This window comes from Rousettus aegyptiacus, unplaced genomic scaffold (genome assembly GCF_014176215.1).
Source record: "Rousettus aegyptiacus isolate mRouAeg1 unplaced genomic scaffold, mRouAeg1.p scaffold_m13_p_11, whole genome shotgun sequence".
NCBI classification, from domain to species: domain Eukaryota; kingdom Metazoa; phylum Chordata; class Mammalia; order Chiroptera; family Pteropodidae; genus Rousettus; species Rousettus aegyptiacus.
The window spans coordinates 47,684,933-47,710,688 of NW_023416286.1; the positions used below are offsets into that span (position 1 = coordinate 47,684,933).

Sequence of the window (25,756 nt, forward strand, 5' to 3'; positions counted from 1 at the left end):
GACTTGGAGAAGGGAGAACACAAGTCTTTTCATAATGCCGAACTCCTCCTGCCTGAGGACCCAGGAGCCAATATGGCTCTTCTAAGGACAACGTGAATTTCTCTTTGTTTCAGATGTGGATATGCCAAACAGACATGTGTGTGCAATCCATGTCTCCATGTGTGTGGACCTCATGATGCCAGCTTTGCTCGCCCTTTGGGACTCTGGGGTAGAGGCCGGCATTTTTTCACCAACTCTGGCTTACTTATATTCAGACTGTCTTGGCTGAAGGCTAAGATCTGGGTAGGCTGCCCTTGTATCTGGACCAGAGCCACTCAGTGGTGCCTCGAAGGGCAGCCCACTCACCTCCGCAAGATGGCCAGGCTCTCCTCCTCGTCCCCTGTGGAGCTGCTCCGGCCCTGCCGGTTCTCAGTCATTTCACTCTGGGGAGAGAGGAGCACGCAGTGCATTGAGATTTCAAAAAAAGAGAAGGCACAGCCTAATGTCCTCCTGACTTTGAGGCTTTGGAGTCCAAACTCATTTCCCAGCTGGGAACGGATCTAAAACCCGAGGTCCCACAGGGTGAGGAGGGAAGGATGGACATGGCTGGCTGGCCGGCACGTGGGAGAGGTTGCTGGGGAGGACCGGGCTGGTGCCAGCCAAGGAGGGTGAGGTGACCAGGACACAGTGGGTGTGGGGCTGGAGGCGGTGCAGGGTCCAAGCCAGGGGCAGCGGGCTCACCTTGGCCCTCCTGTAGGGCCCTCTCCGGAGTGCATTGCCCTCAGAACTGTTGTTCTCAGAACCCCTCCGGATGCCTGGTTTGGAAAGAAGAGAATGGTGGGTGTGACCAGGCATCTTACTGCCTGGAGAGGGAAAAAAACATGCGTCTGGAGTATTTTTTTTTCTTTCAGAGGGAAAAAGCAAACAGCCCAGAGAAGGGTGAGGAAAGCACAGCAAAGATAAAGAGGAAAGAAAACGGGTTAGGGGACGAGGTGGGAAGGTAAAAGTGAGCCATGTGGGGCTGGTCCCACTGGAATCAGTACATATCCACAGAAGGGCTCCCAGCTCCCAGCCACAGGGGCGGGGGAGAACGGGTCGGAGGGAGGTGGCGAGGGAGGCAACCAAGGCAAGAACTAGGCACCCAGGATGCCTGAGGTCCAGGAGGCCTCCAAGTAGGCCAGAGAATAATGTCTCCTCAAACTCCAAACACTGGGGGCTGGAGTGGCTCTCAGGGGGCTGGCATTTGACAAAGCCCTGAAGAAACCCTCCGGATCTGTTCCGCAGCTGGGGAAGAGCGTGTTTGGGGACAGGGAGGAATGGGAAGGAGTCTCCAGGAAATGGTGCAGTGTCCCGCTCGGCCTTAGAGGACTTCACTGGGGGAGATGCTATGAGGGACCGCGGCTAAAGGACTGCCGTGCCCGGCGGGCAGCTGAGGCACCGAACACAGCGTCGAGAGGCTGTAGGGCTGAGTTTGGAGCCGCGGGTGAGGGACAGTATTTTGGCAACAGCACGGATGATGGGTAGGCGAGAGACTGGAGTCGGGGGTAACAGGCCCAGGAAAGTCCCTCGACAGTTATTCCAGGTCTGAGGACCACACGCTCTTCACCACAACCACTCAGCTCTGCTGTGCTCAGCACGGAAGCAGCACAGAAGAGTGTAGACGAATTAAGGGCTGAGTGTCGATAAAACTTGATTCATAAAACAGGTGATGGCCTTGGGACTAGGGCTCACCGTGGAAAGTAAGGAGGGTGTCCCCTGAAGGAGCGAGGCACGCCGGAACATACCTGGGGAGGGGCAGGGTGATTTCGTGAGCGCCTCTGGCCGGGGGGCCACTGGCTGCACCGGCCTCGTCTGCCTGGCTGCCAGCTTCTTCAGGCTCGCCTGTCTCCGGTGAAACATCTCTTCCATGCTCTCTTGTTTCTGGAAGACCTTCTGCACGTGTTTCTGGAGTGACAGGGTATGACGGACTAGTGAGCAAGACCCCTTACAAGTGTCGGCGTCCACAAAACAGAACCACCATCTGTGGGCCCGGACTCAGCACGACCTTCGTATTCAATGCTCGTGATACAGCGCCCATCACCAGTGCAGCAATCCTGCACTGGCTCTGCTCGCTGTGGGTGAGGAGGGGTGGGAATCCCACTGCGGAATGAGGGATGCTAAGCCTAGAGGAAAGTCAGCTGGAAGGGGGGACATGCAGCCCTCTCCATGCATCTAAAGGCCACCTATGGAAGGAGCAGTACCCTTGTGGGTTGCCTCAGGGGACAGGCCAGGGACAGCTGGCTGAGAGTGAGGAGGAGTCCTATTTCAGCATCATATTAAGAGAAGCATGCAGGAAGCAGGGACCATGGAAATGGCTACTTCGTCAAGAACATATCCCTCACTGGGAGGGATCCTGCCAGTGGTAGGAATACCATCTTTTAAGAGAGGAGTGAAAATAATTTCTGTATTGTAAGGAAAGTTGAGCCAGATGACCCCTGAACTCGACATCCCTCTCAAATTCCTTGTATCCTCTAAGAATTCATTAAATGATTCTTTCGAATATCACTGGAGTAACTCCCCACCATTCAGGTGAGCTACAGGTGAAAATAAAAGCCCGAGTTGGCATACCATCAGGTCTTGGGTGAGGATGGGTTCGTAGTCCTGGTAAATTTTATTGAGCTCCTGGATCTTATTTTCTGCACCGGTCTCCAAAAACTTCTCAATTTCTTGGAGGGCTGCCTCAGCACCGTCCTGGGACTGGCACTTGTCCACAGGCTGCGAGGCCAGCAGGTAAATCCCCTCATCGCACCATTTCATGGACTGGACACATAAAGCATTGCAGAGGGAGAGAATGGCACTGTTAGAAGCTGTGTCTTGGCTCTTTTCTGGGGCCTGTTAGCTGTCTCGCACACGGTCTGCTGACCACTACACTTCTAGGAATATCTGCAGCACTGCATTGTCCTAGTTCTGCCGTTACGTCCGACGGACTGCCCTGCAGTGAACTCAGTGCTGTACAAAGCCAAGCAGATTGCCCAGGACTGGACTCATTCACATACGGAGAGAGGCAAAGTGCAGTGAGTTAGCTACATGGTAAGTTTCTGGGTCTTTTACAGAAATCGTTAGTCGTTGCAAGTGAATTCTAGAAGATAGACAACTGTGTCAGGACATGACCATCTAGGCTACAAGAAGGTCGTCCAGACAGGAGGGCGTAGGCCAGTTCCACTCAATGACTGTGGTACACCCCTCTCGGGGGGAGCTGGCCATGTGGGTCTGAGAAGAGGGTTTGCCTATCAGGGGCGCGGGGTTGGGGGTCCTACCGCCTCTAGGAGGCTGTGCAGCTCCAGCGACTTGTTGAGTAGCCCCCTCCTCTGCCCGACCTCCGCTGCAAACTGGTCGCAGAGGTGCTGGAGCTCGTGGCACTTGGGGCGGATGGAGTCCACGGCGTAGTGCTTGTTGTTGATGAGCTGCTCGCCCTCCAGGGATAGGGCACGGGCCCGCTCCATGGGCACCTGCAGAGAGAGCCACCCCGGAAATGCAGCTCAGCTTATGTTCATTACAAGCAAGCATGGCACTATTTTCTTCGAGGGGTCTGTGGATGTGGGAGTGAGGGTGAGTGTAGGACTAGGGTGTGGAAGTGGGGGTCAGTCGAGGGTGGGCCAGGCAGCCATCCCTCCATCTGTTGACATCATTTGGGACTGGGGGCTTCCAACAGATGGCAGGAAAGCCCAACTTTTGTGTCTTTCTAAGCAATTTTGAAGTACCACTTCACCAGGCTATCTCCCGCCCACACCAGTCCACGAGCTGGTCCTCACACTGGACTTCTCCTCAAAGCTGGTAAGGTCCTTCAGGAGGTGTTCCACATGTGCCAGGCTGTTGCCCACATCCGTGAAGGTCAATATCTTTTGGGCCAACACATCCAAGGTAGATTTAACCTGAAACAGAGGAGAGGGGACAAGAGGTCCAGGCCTGTGTCAGAAAAGCCACAGCTGAACGGAAAGGATGTGGAGACATGACCAAAACTGAGAATGAAGGGAAGAGGTAAACCCAGATGGCCACCCAGAAGAACAGGACTGGAGGAAACTTCCTCAATTTGATAAAGAGCATCTACAAAAATCCTACAGGCAATATTATACACACAAACATTAGTGAAAACAATGCTTTTCCCCTAAGACTGGCAACAAGGCATGAATGTCCACTCTTATAATTATGTTTTCAAGTAGTGCAAACAGCTAGTGCAATAAGGTAAAAAAAAAAAAAAAATTAAAAATATAAATAACCATAAGGCATATAGATGGAAAAAAGAAAAAAATTGAGCTGTCCCTGTTTGCATATGACCTGCTCATCTATGTAGAAAACCCCAAAGACTACAAAACAATTCCTAGAATAACTTCTCTCAGGATGGTTTCAAGACACCAGATAAATATACAAAAATCGATTGTATTTTTATATATAGCAATGAATAAACAGACACCAGAACCGAAAATATAATACTATTTATAATTGCTTAAAAAATGAAATATGTAAGTAAATCAAACAAAACATGTACTGAATGGGTATGCTGAAAGGCACACAACATCGATAAAAAGAAACTCTAAATGGTGAGACATATTGTGTTTGCTGATGAAAAGATTCAACATAGTAAAGATGTTGATTCTCCCCCAAATAGGTTTAACACAATTCCTATAAAAACAATTTTTTTTGTAGGTACAAGCAAAATTATTTCAAATTTACTTGGAAAAACAAAGGAACTAGAATAGACGAAATAATTTTTTAAAACGAGAGAATAAAGTGGGAGGAATTCATCCACCTGATTTCTATACTTATTATATGGTTACAGTAATCAAGACTATGTGGTGTTGACAGAGGAACAGAATGCAGATCCAGAAACAAACCCCTAAATTTGTGTCCAACTGATTTTTGACAAAAGTGGAAAAGCAATCCAATGGAGGAAACATGGTCTTTTCAACAAAAGCTGCGGGAGCAATTAGACATCCAGAGATTTAAAAAATGAACCTTGACCTAATTCTCATACTTTATACAAAAAGTAACTTAAAATGGATCAGGTAATGTAAAACTATAATCTTTTAGGAAAAAAGCTTACGGAAATATATTTGGGATCTAGGAGTTAGGACTGATACAAAAAGTATAATCCTTCAAAGGATAAATTGGACTCCATCAAAATTAAAACCTTTGCTCTGTGGAAAAGCCTACTAAAAGGATACAAAGGCAAATGATGGACTGGAAGAAAATATTTTCAAACCACGTATCTGACAAAGGGCTAGCATCTAAAGTATATAAAGAACTCTTAAAACACATGAGTCAAACCAAAAACAGAAACAATTCAGCTATAAAAGGGGAAATAAAAATAGAGACATTGCACTGAAAAGGACGCACTGGTAACAAACAAGCTCATGGAAAGACATTCAGGGTCATCAGCCATTAGGAAAATACGAAATAGCACCATAATGAGATATTACTACACACCTGTCAGAATACATGTGTGAAATAAAAAATACCACGCCAAAGGCTGGTGTGGATGTGGGGAGACTGGATCACTCATACCCTGCTGAAGGGGATGTAAAATGATACAGCCATCTGGAAACAGTTTGGCATTTTCTTAAAAAGCTAAACATGCAACTACCATATGACCCAGCAATTGCACCTCTGAGCGTTTATCTCAGAGGCATGACAACTTATGTTCACGCAAAAATCTGTACCTAAATGTTTATAACAGCTTTGTTCATAATAGCAAAAATCTGAGAATAGCCCAGATGCCCTTTAGTGGGTGAATGGTTCAACTGTGGTGTGACCATACTGTAGAATACCAACCACTTAGCAATAAAGCGAAACAAACTGCCGATACACATAACCTGCATGAATCTCCAGAGAATTAAGCTGAGTGAAAAGAGCCAAACCCAAAAAGTTATGTACTGTATAATTCCTTTGATTGAATATCCTTGAAATGACAACATTACGGAAATAGAGAACAGACCAGTGGTTGCCAGGGTCTCAGGAGGCGGGGGTGGGATGGAGCTGGGTATGTCTGTAAAAGGGAAGCACAGGAGATCCTTGTGGGGGCAGAGTGTTCTGCGTGTTGACTGTGTCAGGGTCAGTATCCTGGCTGGGACCCTGCGCTTTAGTTCGGGAAGATTTTGCCACTGGGAGAAACTGGGTGAAGAATACATGGGATCACTCTGAATTATCTTTTACAACTACACTTGAATCTACAATTATCCCCCAATAAAAAGTCTGACTGTCTGAAAAGCCTTCCTCAGTCCCCACAGATATAAGTAATAAGCGACCATCTTTTCCAGGTGCTCCCATGGAGCGCTGGCCACACTGGCTGGCTGGAGCTCCTTCTCTGTCTGAGTCAGGGAGACTGCTTCGCCTTGCTCCCCCGAGCTGGAGCGCGTGCCCCATCTTAACAGCACTCAGTGAAGGCTGCTGAACCAGACCCCGCCTCTTCCAAAAGGTGATATCCACTACTCTTTGGGGAGGACTAGAGCTGGGGGATGGTCCCCCAGAGAACTGTTCACTGGTCCTCTTTGCCTGGCACTCAGACACGGCCTTATAACTGCTTTATCATTGAACTCAATATGGTCACTTGTTTCCTGTGTGCTTATGAGTCCCCCTTCTTGATCAGAGGTGTCCTGAGGACAGGAAAAATGTTGCCCTGGGGTCTATGTTGCCCAGCACCAGGACGAGACCACAGGCAAGTCTCAGCATATGTATTTTGTGTAAATAAATGATTAACAGGCTTCTGATGAGTTGGCCTTTTCTGTAATGATCCAACACAATGACCGTGCATCCTGTCTGCTATAGCCCTGCCATACCGAATCTAAGGCGGGAGTGTATCTTTTATTTTTGTATACTCAGAGCCCATGCCGGGCACACGGCAGGTAGATGCTGGAGGAAAGAATATTCAAATGACCCTAAAGGGAGAATGCCGGCCCCTTGACTAATTGACGAATAATGCAGAAGGAGAAGGAAGTACATGCCAATGAACAGATTTTATATGTCCTTTTATATATAATGATTTATTTACTCATCAATCACATGCAAGGTTTAGTCCAATTCTATTTTGTGGCTCCATGCGGCTAGTAGAGATTATTCTGCATTGAGCCACAGCCAACTGAATAACTCAGCTCTCGACATCAGGGTGATTCATGCCATCTACTGGCTTCCTGCAGCCAGAACACCAGGTGTCCAACTATAGGTTTTCTGAACGCTCTGGGTGACTCACCTCTCGGAAATCCTGCTCAAAATGCCGGAGCTGCAGACACTGTTCAAGTTTTTGCTGATGCTTTGCCCAAAACTCATCGAAGGCAGCCTCGGTTTCATTCAGCTGGGCCAAGAGCCTAGGAAAAAGGAGAGGCTCCTGTGCCGTGTGTGGGAGTGGCATGTGGGGCCTTGGGAAGGACGCCCCCTGCAACGTGAAGCAGGGCGGGGGCTCAGGCTCCACGCGGCCTTCCCGGGACCCTTGACTCCTCTTATCTCAGGCACGGAAGCACAGGATTCACAGGTAGGCATTTCTTTAGGGCCTAATATGCAAGAGGGAGAGGCATATCGGAAGCGTAGCTGTGGTCTGGTTCCCCTCGGGGTCCCTGACCCTCCATGCTGGGACACACTGACATAGTCTCCTGGGGAGGGTGGCTGAATGAGTTGAGTTTGGTAATTTTTAAAAGGCCAAGATGGTAAAGGTTTGAGCTTATTATTTATAACTTCGAGGCAGGGGCAAAGGAACCAGCAAGCTGCCACAATGCACTCGCTGCTGGCCACCATTCACTATTATGGGTCCCGAATCTGAGAACCCCTATGCGTCAGACACTGTGCCGGACAAGTGTGAACTGATTTGACCCCACACCCACACTGTCAGTATGCTCAGACTAGCCCCATTGCACAGAGGAGGAAATTGAGTCTGTGGGGAGTTGACAGTGTGCTCCAAACTCCTCTGTTCATGACATGGCATCTACACAGGCCCCCACTGTGCCCCTGGCCCGCCTCCCCCCCTCCCTGGCTCAGAACACCTGCTCCGTGTGTGAGGGGCAACACGGTGAGAGCTGAAAAAATCTGCCAGGGCCCAGGCCTGGGTCTGCCTGTGGTGAGATGGGAGCAGCTGGGCAGGCCGTCCAGCTGTTCCGCACCTGTCCCCGACCTGCCCCTGAACAGAGAAATAGGGCTTCCAGGTGACCTGGCCTTCAGGGCAGAAAGCACAGAATGGAGGAGGTGTGTGGTGCGTTGACATTGCAGGGCGCCACAAGATGTGAGCTAACCATGTGGGCACTTTACCCTGTGTTGTGTTACACAGCTGGAAACCAAGAGAGAAAAGTACAAACTATCCCCTTTCCAGTGAAAGAGAAAAGACACGCTTCTAAAAATGCGGCTGGAGCTGAGAGAGGCCTCAGGCTGCTTCCCTGCCAGTACACAAGCGGGGCTCGGAGACCGGGTGTGGAAGGGGACAGGAAAGCACTTCCGTGCAGAAGCTCCACAGGCCTGACAGCTCCGGTCACCACTGTTCTCCCTTAAATGCCCCCTCCACGCTTGCGATAAAGAGCGTTTATCTAAGAAATCTTCCTCCCCAGAAAAGCGGCTTTCTTTGGGAATTAGAAGAAAAGCATTTCAGTAGCAGGACCCTGAGTTCCCCTTGCTTCCCTTTAGAATGAGGAAATGGAGGCTCAGAGAGGCAATGGGGTGGGGCCTCCTGCACCCGTCCATCTGCCCCTCTGTTCTCGGCCTACTGCGTCTTGTTCCCGCCGAGGCTGTGCACCTGAAATGCCTCCGTGGCCCGAGGCCCTCACCTCTGCACAGTGGTCTGATTGTCCAGCTGGTCCTGGTTCAGGCTCTGCTCCGGGCTCTTGACTAGAGGCTCTCTGATGCTCTCCAGGATGCTCTGTCCCTCGTTCAATGCCGACCTCATGTTCTCCTGCGGGAAGACCACAGCACCTCTCACTCCAGGCCCACCTGCAGCCTGAGACTCTGTCCAGGTAGGAGAGAGTGGTGGGCTTTGTGTGGCATCCCCTCCGCGTGGGGAGTGCGAAGGTGATGATGAGGGAGGTGGGCACAGCACCAGCCAGTGAAATTTTCATAGACCCTCTGTGCTGACCGCTTGCACTTGCATTCCACTTAGGACTGGGGAAGGAAGGCAGGTGTTGGGAACACTCCTTTCACTGCGACCAGGACGGAGCTAGGGTTACCGGTCACTCAGGGGCAGCAGGATAAGGTAAGAGAGTAACAGGACACCAGACCTCTCCGTGCCTGCTTCGGTGGCAGCTGTCCTTGCTGCCAAGAGCAAAAAGGGGCGAGGCGTGTGGGCAGCCCCACTGAGGACCACCGACAGATCATTGGCCATCACTGATTCAAAGCCTACGATGTGCAGGTTGGGCCAGGGGTGTGACGGACTCAGGGAGCGCACCTCTCTCAGAACATATTTATCTAGGAAGCGATGGTAAGATGCGAATACAGTGACTACTTTATGAATTTTAGCCTCTCCGAGTCAGCCCACCACTTCTCCGCCTGCTGTCTGTGGGACCCTGGGCTAGAAATCCTGCCTTGATTCACTAATATGCAACAGAAACACCTGGGTAGAGGGCCCTGCAGTTCAAAAGCTGGGAGCTCGTTCAGAGAGAGGTGCCTGCGATGCTTTCCTCTAGCCAGCTCCCACAAGTTACTCAAGCCAGCCGCGAGGTGTCTGTGTTTACAACATTCCTTCACACCGCTTTTAAGAAGGAGCGCGTTTTAGATCTCATCACAGAGGTTACCCAGCTCATAAGCATCAAAAGGCATCTTTGAAACCTCTTCAGCTCTGTTTTACCTAATGCTGACAGCAGCTCCTTCTCCCCCACTGGAATCCTCCCCACTCCCCACCGCCCCACAGAAGCTGCACGTACCTTCGCCTTGACCTTCTTCTCCGTGTGTGCACAGAGCACCGAGCTCGTTGACTGGACGTCATTGGGCAGTTCCGTTTCGGCCAGCTCGGTCCCGAAGGACTGCAGCATCTGAGCTGTCTCCTTAACCATGAGGGCGAAATGTTCGATCGCCTTGGGAAGAGGGAGAACAGCATCACAAAGCTTTGCACGTACCGTACCCTCCTGCTGCCTGAGAAGCACCACCAAGGACCAGACGGGGCACCTTCAGAGGGGACAGGGCCACAGCAAGCCCATCTACGTACAGTCGATACCTTCCCACTGGTTTCTTAGCCTCAGGCCTTCTTCAGAAACATACCAGGCACTCTTTACATATGCTTTCATCACCTAGAGTCATTCTATGCTCGAGATCTCTCTCTCTCCGTTAAGAGAGGTGTGAGTGCTGCAAACTACAATATGGGGTTTTTCTTTCCCTCTTTTCTGTCTCTGAGCCCAGAAAAAGCCACTCCCGAACATATTACTCATGTTATTTCTTTGGAATGACTAAGGTCCACTGAGACCATCTCCTCATTCTTGGGGAGAATACTTGAGTTAATGTGAGCATGTCTTTGGAAAGGCAGTTTCGAAACACAAAAGCAGTTCTGGTGGATTAGCTAGGTATTCTCGAGAACCACAGCCCAAAACTGGCACCCACCAGAGCGCAGCACCCAGCACCCACCAGAGAGCCCTGGAAAGACTCACCGTGCGGTGACACAACCACCTGTTGTGGCAGTAATCCAGGGTCCCACCCAGGTCCTCGGTCAGCTGGGACTTGTCGATGTAACCGTGTAATTCTGGTACTGAGCTCAGCATTATGACCTAGAGGAGAAGGAAAACCGACCCCATAAACAGAATGCCCAGAATGCATTCTGGAATGGAGGGAGGAAATGCTCTCCCACTGGTTGCTAGGGTGACAGCGTGGACAGAAGTCACTGGCTTTGGACCTGGGTTTAAATCCCAGCTCTACCACTTACTGGCTGGTTGACTAGGTAAGTCACTCACTCTCTCTGTGCCTCAGCTTCCTCATTTCTGAAATGGGTATGTGATGACTGATCTCATCAGATGACAGTGATCAAAGACATGCAGAACCCTTGACAGAGCTGGGCACGCAATGGACACTGGGCATCTGACAGGCGTTTAGAGTCTCCTCTGGCCAGGGGCGCTCTGCAGGGTAATTGAACAGTGCTCTGACTTGAAAGAAGGCAATTTGTGCCTATTCCTGATGAAACGCCGTGAGGTCTTGGCAGGTGCTGGTCAGGGTCAGATGTACCCTTTACGTGCACAGCGGCCTTTAAGGGTGAGCATGTGGTCGCAGTGACTAACCAAGAACTTCCACACAGGGCAAGTTTTTATTTTGTTAAATATATATATATTTTTTTGCTTTTTCTGAGGTTATTCTGTCCCTGAGTTCTGGATAAAAATATAGCCTTTGCTTTGTAAGTCGTCACACAGATACTACGAAACAAGTCATGAGAGGTTTAGCCCTAATGTTATTAGAAACCGCCTCATGTATTATTAAATACTGCATTAGTTTAAAGCTATTCTGCCCCCCAGAAGACATTTGACATTATCTGAAGACATTTTTGATTGTCAGGATGTTGGGAGGGTGGTGCTGGCATGTGGTGGGTGCAAGGTAGGGGTGCTGCTAAAATCCCCCCATGAACAGGACAGCCCCGCCACAGAGAACAATCCGAACCATACTGTCCACAGTGCAGACATTTATATCCCTGATCGAAGTATAATCTTCCTTTAAAAAATAGGGTAAGAGGTCAATTTAAAGTAGAAAACACTTCTCAGCAGAGATGACTCCATTCTCTCTCTACTCCTCTAATAAAACTATTCATATGTTGCCAAATGACCCTGATCGTGATCAGCCTGACCAAAGACTGATGGATTGGGCAATCTAAGGGTTTAAGTCGACTTCCTTAATGATTTCTGTATTTCCATTAATGTCTTGTCCATGCTTCACATATATATAAACACAACAGAAAAAGTGCAAAGACTCACCATTTTTCTTAACATTTTCTACCCAGCGCCAAGTTCAGCACACAGCGCCAAAGCATTGACATGGATACATTTTAAACAACAGCATACAGATGGCGCTTTCTGTAATTCTAAAGAATGATCTAAAGTGGATCAGTGAATTGGGATGCCGGCGATAATTTTTGTGAAACCGTTGTTGGCAGCTCACAAATTCAGCCTAACACTGCCGTTTTGCAGGACCGATGCCAGGGAGTGCCCCTTTCCAGAAGCTGCCCTGTGTTGGGCTGGAGCGAGGAGATGAAGTAGGCATCGCCATGCAGGAATGAAGACCACCCACCCCCGGCGACACCTTGGGGTCTTCTCGGCAGGCCGGGCGATGCGTGCACCCACTTCCCCAGCCCCTCTGTCGCCCCCAGGCACTGGCAGAGCCCTGCCATTCCTCACTAGGAGGCAAGCAATGGCACCCAGCCCATTGGGCTTTCTTGTTCTTCAGCTTGACGTGCTGTAAGAATGTTCTAGATCTGTGGCTCTGATGACACACCTGTACTCTACGGTGGTCCATCCAAAGCCATGCTTTGCATAGTCAGCTCGGGGGTGGGGAGTGGCAGGTGGGAAAGATGGGTCACACTGCTCCTGGTAACTAAGAGGAAGTACGATTTCCAACTGAGTTGTTTGCTTTCTTGATGCCCACAGCCCTGAGGTTAGCATCTTGAGAATTTTGATTATCATAAATGGGCCAAGAATGCAATTAAGTTCAGTTCTGTCCATGGAGCTAAAGCGGTATACTTACCGGTACCTTCATCTTAAAGTCATCTCTATTGAATTTGAAAGCAATGTCAGAGAGAGTCCTTTGGAAAAATCCTGTTGGGCGCAGAACAAGGACGAGCTGGAGGTTTGCTGGAAAGGATGCCTGCAAGAGAACAGAAGGGCTGTGGCATTGTCTGTGGACAGCTACAGCTGCCATGCTCGGGGTCCCCGCACACCTGCAGCTGACTGCACAGTCCAGACGGCGAACACTCGGCTTACTGGTCTAGACGTTTTCAACATGTCAATGTCATACTCAGATAAAAATGGTTACAGACACTGGACTCTGTTAGAGGCAGCGCCATTTCTTAAAAGAAAAGGAAAAAAGTCACATTGGTTGGTACATAACTATGTTATGCTGCTTATACACTTAAAAGTCAAAAGCTTACTATACTTGTTACATACTGAAATGTGCCCCTTAAAGTTCATATGTTGAACTCCAAATCCCTGGTGAGAGGGTCTTTACAGAGGCAATTAACCTAAAATAGGTCATTAGGGTGGGCCCCTAACCCAACACAAATGCCATGTGAAGATGAAGGCAGAGATCAGGTGATACGTCTACAAGCCAAGGATCACCAAAGATTACCAGCAAATCACCAGAGGCTGGGGGAGGGCACGGTCCAGATTCTCCCTCAGTACCTCAAAGGGAACCAGTCCTGCCAATGCCTTGATCTTGGAATTCTGGCCTCCGACTGTGAGGCAATACATTTCTGTTGCTTAAACCATCCAAACTAGGAACATTGTTATAACGGTCCCAAAGAACTAAGACACTTGTCAAACAGAAACAAACCCATCTAGACACATATATGTATTACGTAAAAGAAAGATAAAAATAAACTTACACTTTAGCATGCACACACACACCCTAAGATACAATTATATGAATATGTTTGGATACTAGCTTTGCTTACAAGGTATGTGACCTTGGGCAAGTTACTTAACCTCCCTGTGCCTTAGTTTCCCCATCTGTGAAAGAAGGATAACAAGGTGCCTTCCTAACTACATACTCTTGCGGGTCAAATGACCTAATACACATGGAGCATTTAGTATAGTGCTTGCACAAAGCGTTAAAAAAATGTGGCGATGACAGATATATGGTAAGAGGCTATTCTAGATGCCAGATTATTTCCAGATGCTGAAATCCAGGGAGACCCCTATATGAAAACAAGAAATTTTGAAGCAAATAAGTCTGATTTCCAGATAGGCTAAATGCATTAAAATAGAATATGTAGAAAAGAACGGCACAGTCCCAAGGCCTGAAATGGATACGGCAGTAAGGAATAGAGGAGGAAAACCAACTCACCCCAATATCTTGGTGAAAAGGTCATTCCTGAGTCATACTCTAATATCCATGCTGGTCTCGGTAAGACTGGCAGAAGTGAGCCCCCAAGGGCATGGAACTGGAGAACCCTTCATTGTCTGGTGGCCCATCTGCACACCAGAACCCACCACATCTGTGGCTATTTCTGGGATACATCATCAAGGTGCAAAACTGCTACCCACACTGTGTCGGTGGCCTGGCCGCTCCCCGAACTTCCACCTGAAGGTCCCTGATGCCCACCGAGTACTTCCATTGTCCCCTAGGAATCTTGAGGGTGGGGCTGAGACTTCAGTGAGACAGGCACACATCTCCTGCGTGCAGCCCGCTAGCCATTCCCTCCCAACCAGTCCTCCAACTTGTCTGTGAGCCAATGTCACAGCCCTAGAGGGCGGCACTTCAGCAGGTGCTTACTAAGTGTCTGTGGCTGTGTGGTCAGGAAGGGGAGCTGAGAGCTATCACTGTGTGCCATCTGCTTGGCCATGGTCTCCACAGTCGCCCACGTTCACCCGCTGGACCTACATCTGGGACTGGGCGGGGTTATTTTGAGGCACATGGGGTGTCATTCAGCCCTGCGCCTGTGTCCCACCATCACGCTCTGTGCTTGGACACATCCTGTGGGGAGCACATAGCGCAGTGGGGGAGATCTGATTGCTCAACACCAGCCCGGGGGGAAGTGTGAAAAAGCACCCCGGCAAGCAATGACCTTGCCTTTGTCCCGCTGACCCAGGCCAACAGCTCAGCAAGTGCAACTCCTTCCAATGGAAAGGAAAACTCAGAGGACCAGCTGAGCGTCGGAGCCCCAGGATAGATTCTGGGCCACTTAGCAACAAGAGGACTGTGCAAACCTGTCACCACCATTTGTGAAACTGGCCACCACTATTTAAGGAAAACCTCACACACACAAAAGTCTCCTCCTGGAGGCAACAGTGAGTCATGCTTTTCTAAACTGCAATATTGTTTTTATCACCCTAATTCACACTTCATGGCAGATGTGCCCTGTGAGGACAAGAGTTTGAACTTATGTGATAAAACTGTGCCCTTGTCCTTCTTCAGCAATTTCACTTAGATTAACTCAGCACAGGTAGCAAGAAAATCCACCGGCGGTGGGACCCACCTGCGCCATCCTGACAGGAGAGGCACCAGCCTCGCCAAGCCTGTGGCTGGAGGCGGCTGTCAGTGTGGAAAACAGCTCATCCTCCTCCTCTGCTCTACTTTAGTGTTTCCTTTTCTTTAAGTTATTGAACCTTTATATTCAAGAGAGTAAGATCCTAGCCAAGTGAGAAGGGGTGAATGATATACGCAAACTTGTATTGTGAATATAAACAAAAGTAAATTAATTTTTCTCTGGGTTGGAGCCAACTATACATATTAAAAGCTGAAGACGATTCCAAAATAAAAACTTTACTTTGAAAATAGAGTTAACTAGATGGAGGATTTGGAACAAAGGGTGTAAAATAACATCTTTTTGTAACTCATAATCAAGTAATCATAAAATGATTGTCATAGGTTTCCATGTAATGAGAAAGCAATATTGTTTATTTTCTGGGGCTGACACTGATTGACTTAGGAACACTGTGATAACCATACAAATATAATTTGGAGATAGAAAAAGAGTTAAACAGCTTCTGAATTAATATTCTTAGAGACTTACAAAATGAAGAAGCAATGCAGCACAGTTAAAATCAATGGAACACATTAGAAACTGTGGAACCCTGGTGCTTTGGAGAATGCTGTTTGAAACCCTCCCGAAGTTCCAGTAACCTCCTCAAGTTCTGCTCAATGCTACACTTATCCAGCCTGATTTCAAATGGAGCAGCTGAAGTCCCACCAATGACATTCACCTCCTAGTAGCAGGAAAACAAACACAAGTTTGTGTAACAAATACAAATTTGAAAGGTTGTGTCTTAGTGTTAAGAGACGAAAAACTCCAGAGTTTCAGAGACGCTGCCGGCGAGCAGAGGCCTCCTGCTTCCAGGGCTGTTCCTGTGGAGGGTTGGACGGAGCTCTAAGGACAGAGCATCTGAGACCATCCTCTTGGTGAGTATTGTTAAGACTATCACAGAATCATTAAGGAGAAGATATTTTAATAAAAAATAAGTAGAAAGGGCATAATCTTTGAATAAAGGACAATCCTTAAACTGAATACGCTCAACATTACAAAACTTGCATTGCCTGCTCTTCCTTCTAGAACACTCTGTGTGGACCAAGCACTGCCCATAGGCTGGTGTGCCTGGACCCCTGGTGTGGGGAGAGAGCTCAGCCTTGGCGACGGACCCCCAGGCATCCTATCCCATCGGTAAGTGACCTCATCCCAGTTTCCCTACCTGTAGCGCAGGGATGACAAGCACAGGGCGAGTCTGAGTGAAACTGCGTGTGAAAGCTTCCCCAACAGAGCCAGGACTTAGGAGGTGCTCACAGGTACTGGCCCCCATGCCCTTCCACCAAAGAGGGCTCAGGTGCCTAACTCCTTGTGCAAAGCAGACCTGTTCTGAGAAAGCCCAGCTATCCCAGAGTCAGAGCTGGGCCTCCCAGGGAGCCACGGCCATGCATTACCCACCCCGGCTCCGGCTCCGGGGTCTTCCGTGAGGGCGGTGCCATAACCCCTCTGCAACCTCGATAACCTGCACTCCATGCCCCGCACCCCTTAGGCCCCTTGGCAAGATTCATGCTCACTGGCCTCCCACCTTCATTATGTGTTCCGAGGGACATGCTCATTACCCCCTCTGCTGGGACAACGTCTTCCCTTCTGACTTTTGTTGATATCACCTCTGCCAAGAAGCCCTCCTGGTGCTCACACTGCTCATTTCTTCACCTCCACTGGGTTCTCACCACCCTGAGCTTAGACCTCTAGTAATTGGCACACAATAAGAATTCACTAGCATTGTTTAGTGCAATATTATTTTGGCACATATGGTGTATTTACTGGATGATCTAAAAATTCTGGGTCCTTCAGATACTTCATTTCATAGCTTTTTTGCACACACAGACAACACTGGCTTTACATGCAAAAACCAGAGTTCTGCCCCATGCAAAAAGACGTGGACCTCCGTTTTCTTCGGCAGCATGCTCTAGGATATAGACTTAGCTTGAATTAGGCTAGCTCTAAACTTAAATCTGTACACTCGACTACAAAATCCCCAAATGCTAATACACATACACACACTCATACATATATAGCAGAAGTGGAGTAAAATTCAAAGTGGAATCCTAGAAGAGTATACTTAAATATTTACAGAAGATACATCCATCCCAGAGCAGTCCAAACTCAAACCAACTCTTGGACGAAGAGCAACATTTGAAGCCTCAGCTTTGGGTCTTGTTTCTCTGTGTCCACCAGTTGAGACCGTGATCTGTGACGGGCAAGCACACACAACTCCCCCAGGGCCTCGAAGGAGCTGATGGAGGCTCTGTTCATGATGGTGGCACAGCAAGTCTGATTTTAGAAACATTGGACTTTGGCTCCCTCAATGTCTTATTTTTCTATTCCCAGCCAAGCTGAAGGCATCCAAAAAAGAAAAAAGAACACCCCAAATTAAGGGACGCTCAGCTCACAAGACAGCACACATGGTGGCTAAAAATAGCCCTGACTTACATGGTGTTATGTAAGTGCTGAGCCTCACTGGGTGCCCAGACACATTTGGAGAGAAACAGAGCCTCCACCACCGGCTTGTTTTTGTAGCACCTGCAGCGAAGTGGCCCGGGTGCCCCGGGGGAATCACACATGCTGGAGCACCTGTGCCTGTGCAGATTCCTCCTGAGGGTGCTGGCCTGGCTGACACGAGGGGGTCGTTTCCCCGAAGCCCCGTTGGACGAGAGCACTGGCTAGCCGAAGGTGAAGGTCTGGGTTCGTAGCCCAGGACGATGGCATCGGTGTCCCGGCTCTGCCCTGCCCAAGCCCCCTGCGCGGGACATCTGTGCCAGCTCTGCCTCCCACCTCCCGGCCCCACTGCAGAGCCTGGAGATCGATCCGAACCTGGCTTAGAGATGGACCCATGCGCAAGGAAGGCGACGGCACCCGGCCGGCCCTGCGACCTCGGCCCTGTCTCAGGCGCCCCCTATGTGTTCGTCTGGCACCTCTGGGGACAGCCCTCATCACAATGTTCTGTCAGCTCTGTCCCCACTTGGCTGTATAATTCTTGCACATCCCTCTCTCATATCCCCACGTGGAGCCTTGCACAGCTCCAGGCACATGCAGAGTCTCAATAAATAGGTTGAAAACATGGATACAATTTTTGGCATTAATATGATCAGTCAATTCTTATAACAAAAAAAAAATTTGAAGTTTAAAGAGCATTTTTGACAATTCTGCTGGGAAAATGCTAACTTCTGGGATTTCCAAACCAGTTCTGGGGAACTCCAAGATTTACATGAAAAAAGGTAGAAAAAATCCTTTACTTTTATTGTGTAAAAATCAGTGCAAACCTAAAAACTCAAACACCAACTTTTCAGTGACAATTTTCACAAAACAAAGTTTTAAAGATGAGCCAGCCTACTTCAGAAATTCATCTCATCTTAAACTTGATGATGACTAAAACTCCGGTTATACTTGGCAACTCAGGAACATGACACCCACCAGCAGCACGGGCAGGCTGGCCCTGGACACTACTGCTGAATTGTAGGAGGCTCTAAAGAATTACTTCTGCTTTAAAAATAATTTTTTTTTTCTTAAAAAGCAATCCTGCATTTGGGGAGCTTCTTGTTTCTAACCAGGAGCCACTGATTAGTTCGAGAGAGATTTATGGCCAACCTGCCTCACGTGGGGCCTAGGCTGGGTGCCTGGCAGCATGAATGTGGACAGGCCTTGGCCTTGACTTCCAGGAACCCATGGTGTGCAAACAAAGAATGACTGTGTACTCTTATAAGGTAGAGGCGAAGCAGGAGATGCTGAGCAGAGCGTTGCTCTGCTGAGGGACGGGAAGAGGTCTGAGGGTGTTCCAGAGAGAGGCATGTATGCGAAGACACAGAGAAGCACTTTCCAGCACGAACGAGAGGCCTGGACCCCATGGGCACATCAATGGCCATCAGGGGGGCAAAGAGGCTGACTCCTACACCCTTGCCATACCATGATGTCTCTGTCGTGATTTACATCAGTGGTAGATAAATGCAGAAGAACTGGACTGATAATGTAGACTTGAAAATGTTGTTATTACAACAGTATTACCTTTTAAAACAACAATGTACTTGACTTGGAACTCCTCGGTATCCAACACAGGATATTTGTAGTAATTCCATTCTGTATCTGACTCAGTGTTTCTTGTAATTTAATTCTTAATTTAGCCTGCTATCTGACACCATGTGCAAATTTATTTTAAAATTTAAAATAATGCAATGGACACACTGGTTATTAACTATTGATGGCATATCAAAAGTCCTTAGTAAGTTCCTGGGGATTTTAGAACCAACGAAAGCTGATAATAGAACATATCTATCTCTTCTGAGACACTCTGAAGTGTTTTGATTTGTTTCAGATAAATGATGTCATAGGAAGTGTGTGCCAGGTTGGGACAGGGAACAGGAGACGTACCGGGGCAGTGCAGGGGAAATCGCTTGACAGAAAGCGAGGGTGGGGCCCAGCAGCCCAGGAACAGGTTTGCACAAAAACAACATAAGTTATAAGAGCCAGAGCAGATACTAAGCCTTTAATTATTGTTAAGATGAATTTATGAGGCAGTCTGTGTGGAAGAAGTCAATTCTTCCATTCTATCAAAACTCACAGCACAATAGTCTCTCAGAGTCCAGGAACCAAGGATGGTTGAACACAAGACCCAAAACGTGGGGTTAGGAGAATTTCACTCCATTGGCGATTAGGTTTTTAAGAAATTCTTGGGAGCAGCAGAGCCATCATAGCCGTGGACCCTGGCCAGATTGCTCTGGGTCACCCTGCTTGCCAACAATCAAACTTTCCATGCCTTCGGCTGCCTGCTGGGAAGCGAGCGTGGGTGAAACTCAGCATGGTGACAAGTGCTCCATGGTGGAGCTTGTGAGTGGGAGTGGGAGTGACCAATGAAGGTAAGATTCAAGAGCTTTCTGCTGACTTAACTCTGCCCTCCTAAATTATTACCGCGGGCTAACAGCAGCGAAAGGTACAGCCGTGGACTAGCTGCTCTTCTGCCCTGGAAGACAGCACTTAGGCTGTAATCCAACTCTGTGGATGTAAAGACAAATTAAATTTGGCAACAAGGGTTACTAAATGGAGGAATGGGTTACCAAGGAAGGCTAAGGCATCTGACTCAGTCATAAAACTAAATAATAAATAGCCCACTTGGAAAGGGGAAGGTCACTTAGAAAAAGCTATTCAATATAATTCCAAACTTCTAATCTGAAGAGTCTCTATAACATACTCAACACTCTGCTTGTTCAGGACCTTGTGTGCCATTTGAGAATATATACACAGTAAAATCCTGAGCATCTCACATACTCGATGGCCAAAAATAAACCAGCTGGTAGAATTGTTTTCAAATTACAACAGGCTCCCTGAGAGTTAACCCATTTGAGAACACATGTGCACGCGCACGTGCACACACACAAGCACACACACACACACACACGTGCATGCACACACATTCCTTAGCAACTGGAAGAGCCCAAGGAGGTGCAGTTCCCGAGTGTCCCTTGTTGGCCCGGCCTCAGGCCACCCCAGCTGGTGCTCCAAGCTGGCTGCGCACAACAGCTCCATGCCACACTGGGCATCACGGCCAGCTAGAGCACAAACTGTCACCCAGGCAGACAGATCGCTAGAAGAAAAATGCTGCTGTCACCCAGCCCGGGAGAAAAGCAGGTGGGAGCATCATGGGGCCCGGGCACTGACACTTACTGCTATTCGCAGGACTGATGCCTTCACCGAGGTCCATTTGTCCTGCCTCCGGTCTATGACCAGGATGAATCCGATGCCAGCATCTTGTAAGCTGAGATGAGAGACAACTGCAATTAGTGTGTGCAGCAAGAAGGCAGGCTTTCGTGTAATCTCTAAGAAAACCTTATAATAAAATGGTTCCTCCTATAAGCCTTATTCCACTTCCGCACTGCAAGGTAAAATGCTTGCCAAGTAGGCGTCTGAACAGACTGCAGCATTTCCATGAGCCCTGTCCGGGCAATTTCCAGAACTTGCTCTTATCTAAAGATGGACAGATATTTTCTGTATGTTGTTTATTTCCCAGCCTAACACCGACCGTAGCACAAGGCACAGATCCAGGCAGAACCCATCTTTCCTGGAGCCCAGTCAATTTTTGTTCCACAGTGAGAGCTGAGTTACTTTCCTTTCTGGGTTGGCCAGAAATCCTCCAAAACAAGTTTTATGACCACACGTCCCGTTACTTTTAGCAACTGAGGTCTCCGTGTTCATCCACATTAGAAAATCGCTCTTGAAGGCATCTCTACAAATTTGGGAGAAAATCCCCGAGGTTTCAGAAGGCTCACAAGCATCTGTTGGAAATGGGAGAGGAGATACGGCTCCTTGCAACAGCAACATCTGTGATAAAGATAAAACTGAGTCGCTGTGTAATGATAACCTCCGTGGTCCTGACTTAGCCTAACGCAGGAGCCTGAGTCACAGTGTAGAAACAAGGAGGTTCGCTTCCATTGGCTAATCTCACATCCGAGCCAATTGTGTGATGCCAGCAGCTGCTACTGCCAGCCAATCCATGCAGAAGGGAGAAGGGCAGGCTGAGGCACTGACGAGAATCCCTAATTTCCAAGTCACTGAACCTATCTAAGGGAGCCACTTCTGGGTTTAAACAAAGATCAGACCGATATGAAACAAATATAAACTATGCGCTCTGTGAAAGCACACTGACTGCTATAAATGTTATGTAATAAAGCCAGAGCTGTCACATCCAAAGTCTTTTCCGACCCTCAGATTTGATGATGGTGACAGTGATAGACAAAATGCATGCCTGTGTGGTTGCGTATACACCTTGGTGGGTGAGTGCTATTGATTTTATGTTCTTATCCACACTTGTTTACAGAAATCTGGTTCAGCAGCAGCAAAGGACTTAGAGTGAAGACACAAATAAACTTCAGCTTTCTTTGACGATAGCCGTTCTGTTGTGGATGTCATAGCCCACGTGTGAGTGCAACAATGAAATGTCCGTGGTTGTGCTTCCTGGCTGTCCAGGGAGCCCCAGACAGAACTGCCTTCTGGGTCGGCTTAGTTCTTATGAAGGTAATGGTTTTTGTTTTGTTTTGTTTTGTGTCTTGTTTTGTTGTTTTGTTTTGTGTATCACTCAAGTTTCAGTGCCATAAACCTAGATTCGCAGCTGTCTAAATGCTCCAGAACAAGTGTTGTCACCCACATGTCACAATATGACCCCCCCCCCCCCCAACCATCACCACATCCCAGCAGCAAGCGCTCAACGTAGATGGCTATGGCCAACTTGCCCGACTCAGGCAGACAGGTCTGACAGGAGGCTGAGAAGGAGCAGAGACCCTAGTCCTGGAGCCCAGGCCCTCCTCCTGGAAAGAACAATTTCTTTGTTCTTTGGGATTGCTACCAGCCAGCCACTGCCCTAAAAGCTTGACAGTTATTCTTCTTTTAATCCTCATAATAACCATATGAAGTAGCTGAGAGATGTGGCACAGAAAGGTTAAGTCATTTGCCCAAAATCACATAGCTGGTGAGCACAGACAGGGTGAACCCTGTGGTCTGGTCCCACGTCAGGACTTTTAGCCACCTGCATGGCGCCTCTCAGGCCAAGTCCACTCTGTGGAATAATGTGGCCGCCTCCCACCCCTCCCACCCCTCCCACCCTAATGCTGGGCCAGGCAGTGGCCCCCTCTTCAGGGGTCTCTGCACCACTTCTGGGTATTGGAGGATGTAATGAGGGGACCTGATCCCTGAAGCAGAGAGCAAAGATGCCCACACACCAGAATCCAGCTTGGGGTCCAGAAGAATGCTCCTCCAAGCCCCCCGTCTTGTCTCCTACGGCATCTCATGCCACTGACTCAGAGGCGCGAGACTTAACAAACAGAAGGCATCTTACATAAGGATATAGAGACCCTTCGAGCCTCTTCCATGACTGCAGCACCAGGGCGAGGCCGTGTGATCTGCCCCATCCCCCGGGAGCCAAGGCCCTGCAGCCCAGGGGCCCCAGTGCTCCACCTGCCACCACGCTAAGGGGGGGTCTGGATCTGCCCACATGAGTAGAGGGCCTGGAGCTTGGGAAGCCCTATTCTGCTACACTGCCTCCCCACGCCCGTATCTGTGACCTCATACGCCCAGGAGACAGGGCGGCTCATGCCTGGATCTCGCCCGAAGCTGCCCCCACTAAGGTCCCTTGTATGCCAGGCCTTGGGCTGATTGTGCTGAAGGTGGTGACAGTGGAGTAAACAGAGAGCAAATAGTTCAGAAGCTGGCAGCCACACGAGTTGTCCCAGTACCCTGGACACACATGGCCTGCCACACACAGACGTCAGCCTCCATCTCGAAATGCTTGGATCAGAGGGCTGCCCTGGCCAGCTGCCCATCAGCTGGGGCCGATGAGCTCACTTTTGGCCTAAATAATCAAGAGGCACAGAGCTCGAATAAACTCTGTTTCTGGGATTCACCCATTCACTGGTGTGCTCTCTAACGCCTCAGGGTTTGCTGGGCTTAGGCAGCAAGGGTCTGCTCACTTTACCTGGGTGGCTCTCAGAGGCCCGGGACATGTAAGCCAGTCAGCTGTGGGTCCAACCTCCCCATTGCTGGGTGGGAGCAGTGAGCAGCATGAGAGCAGGACAGAAACCAGGGCTGGGCGTCCCTGCCAGCGAGTGAGGTCTGCCGTGAGGTCTGCCGTCACCCGGCACCACAGGAACCACATTCGTCTAGCTCTTGGCTGAGCTGCGTCTTGTTCAATGGACTGGTGGAGAGTGTGGGACTCAGCTCCTCCCCCACCCCCTATTCAGAGCAGGGGCAGCAGACGGGGCAGAGATGCAAAGAGAAATCAGGATGACAGAGGAGGAAAGGCATTCAGGAGAGAATGGCCCTGGTCGGGAGAGATGAGGGGCAGAGGAGGTGCCTGCTTCTCATGCACACAAGACTCCTGAAGAATGTGTTAAAATGCTGATTCAGGTTCAGGAGGCCCAAGTGGGACCAACTGTATTGCATTTCTAACAAGCTCCCAATGCTGCTGATGCTGCTGGTTCAAGGACCTCCCCCCCCCCCACCCCATAGATGAGTGGCTAGTCCCATAGCCGAGCCCTGAGGTCTTCCTGTGCGAGGGAGAGAGGCTGTGTCTGAGCGCCCGAGCTTCTGCCCAGAGGAAGAGCTGGAAAGGGGCCGGGGCGGCTGCTAGACCTCGGGTCCTGACCAGGGTCTGGAAGGGAGGACGGGAAGGAGGGGGCAGTGGGCAGTGACAAGTCCACTTAGAGTCAAGGTTGAAGAGATATTCAGGTGGCGTGGAACAGGCCCTGAGGGTGTGGCGAGGAGGACAATGCAGAAGTTTGGGGGGCATCGGTGTCATGCTGGAGGGAGAGAGAGGAGGTGAGCACTCGGGTGGTGGGCGGGAGAGGGGAGGTGCTGACGGCGGTGATGGGCCAGGTGGTGTGTTTTGAAGAAGAGGCCATTGGGAAGGACCAGAAGGTCACTGCCCACCTCCAGGCTGAGATAACTGGGGAGTGGAAGAGGACATGCCTTCTCCGGAACAGCCAGGATGGGCTGGGCCAGGGCTGGGCACCTCCAACTCCCCTGCCAGGCCTGGCCTCTGCCCGCCTCCTCCCTCCGCCCCTCGCCCTCCCCCCTCCCCCCCCCCCTCAGTTCTCTTCCCTTTCTCAAGGAGGCAAAGCTTTCAGGAGACGAAGCAAGGAGAGCAGTTAATTGTTAGCAGCCTGTGTTCCAAGGCTGGCCATGTGCACAATTTAAAATGTACTGTGTCCCCCCGTTGTAGGAATAAACAAATGTACCAGTGAAGTGTGGAAACAGATTAAGGCTGAGGAGGAACGTGCAGTCAGTTTAACAGTGCGATCTGACTAATGGCGCCCTCTTGTGGTTGGAAGTGAGTGTCGCACACGACCCAGGTAGGCACTGGGTGCCTCGCATGGCAATGCGGAGGGCAGGCCAACTTTAACCAGCTGTAATGTGGTTACGATGACTTCCTGGGAGCCCATCACCCTCTCTGGCCCCAGTGTCCCAGCCATCTGTCCGAATGCATGTGCGGGAGTAATGCCTGGCCCACCGCATCCCGAACAGTATGAAGGGCTTAGAGCCTGAGGATCTAACTCTCAATGCACTAATACAGTGCTCAAGTGTGCTTTTCTAATCTTCTAAAAATCAGGATGACAGGGGACTCTTAAGACAGCCTGCTTTGGGGCAAATCCCGTAGTGTTGGGGTGTTTATCTTCTTGTTGACATGTGGCTGACTCCAATTTGGCCTGGGCTTTTAAGCCTCGGAGGGACTGTCACTCAAGAGGGCCTAACAAGCTGAAGGCATCGCGAGAGATTCACTGGAATCTGTAGCCATGCTCTGCATGCTTCCCAAGTCTCGGGGCCCTCTGTGAGAGCCCCCCCACCCCAGGCTCCCCTTGCCACTCAACAGCCGACCCAGTCGTCTCAGATTAGCTGTGAGCAGGCTCACCAACCAGTCTTTGAAGCCACTGCATTCCTCCTGGGTGACCAGAAGCTTCTCAGGAAAAGAGACTGTATTAAATCTCCAGTTACAGAGAAACCATGGGATCAACTCTGCCTTTCTTTTAGAAATAGGATTTAGTGATCCTATTGTGTGAAAGATCTTAGATATGATTATTCAAACCTCACTGGAGAGACTCAGAGGGGGCTTACCCAGGTTCTATACCCAGTTTGGGGTATACCAGGAAGGCC

At 49.5% G+C, this 25,756-nt stretch overlaps 1 protein-coding gene and 1 long non-coding RNA gene across 10 annotated transcripts in view; one reads left to right on the forward strand and one right to left on the reverse strand.

Annotated features, from left to right (window-relative positions):
- Positions 1–25,756, reverse strand: part of MCF2L (MCF.2 cell line derived transforming sequence like) — a 155,810-nt gene that overhangs the window by 19,184 nt on the left and 110,870 nt on the right. For 7 of the 9 annotated variants that reach the window (XM_016151913.2, XM_016151912.2, XM_016151916.2 and 4 more), the window contains exons 4-15: positions 20,783–20,873; positions 12,634–12,753; positions 10,563–10,679; positions 9,846–9,995; positions 8,757–8,881; positions 7,202–7,316; positions 3,771–3,890; positions 3,276–3,467; positions 2,587–2,778; positions 1,764–1,923; positions 721–794; positions 346–422 (exon numbers count right to left, since the gene is read on the reverse strand). In XM_016151913.2, the coding sequence (XP_016007399.2) occupies positions 346–422; positions 721–794; positions 1,764–1,923; positions 2,587–2,778; positions 3,276–3,467; positions 3,771–3,890; positions 7,202–7,316; positions 8,757–8,881; positions 9,846–9,995; positions 10,563–10,679; positions 12,634–12,753; positions 20,783–20,873 (1,533 nt within the window). Of the gene's footprint in view, positions 1–345; positions 423–720; positions 795–1,763; positions 1,924–2,586; positions 2,779–3,275; positions 3,468–3,770; positions 3,891–7,201; positions 7,317–8,756; positions 8,882–9,845; positions 9,996–10,562; positions 10,680–12,633; positions 12,754–20,782; positions 20,874–21,272; positions 22,262–25,756 lie in introns of those variants that run through there. The other 2 variants (XM_036228796.1, XM_036228797.1) reach the window with 1 other exon arrangement.
- LOC118609374 lies at positions 8,851–12,155 on the forward strand. Its single transcript, XR_004953370.1, has 3 exons — positions 8,851–8,942; positions 9,086–9,178; positions 12,081–12,155. It is a non-coding gene; the product is annotated as an uncharacterized LOC118609374 (long non-coding RNA).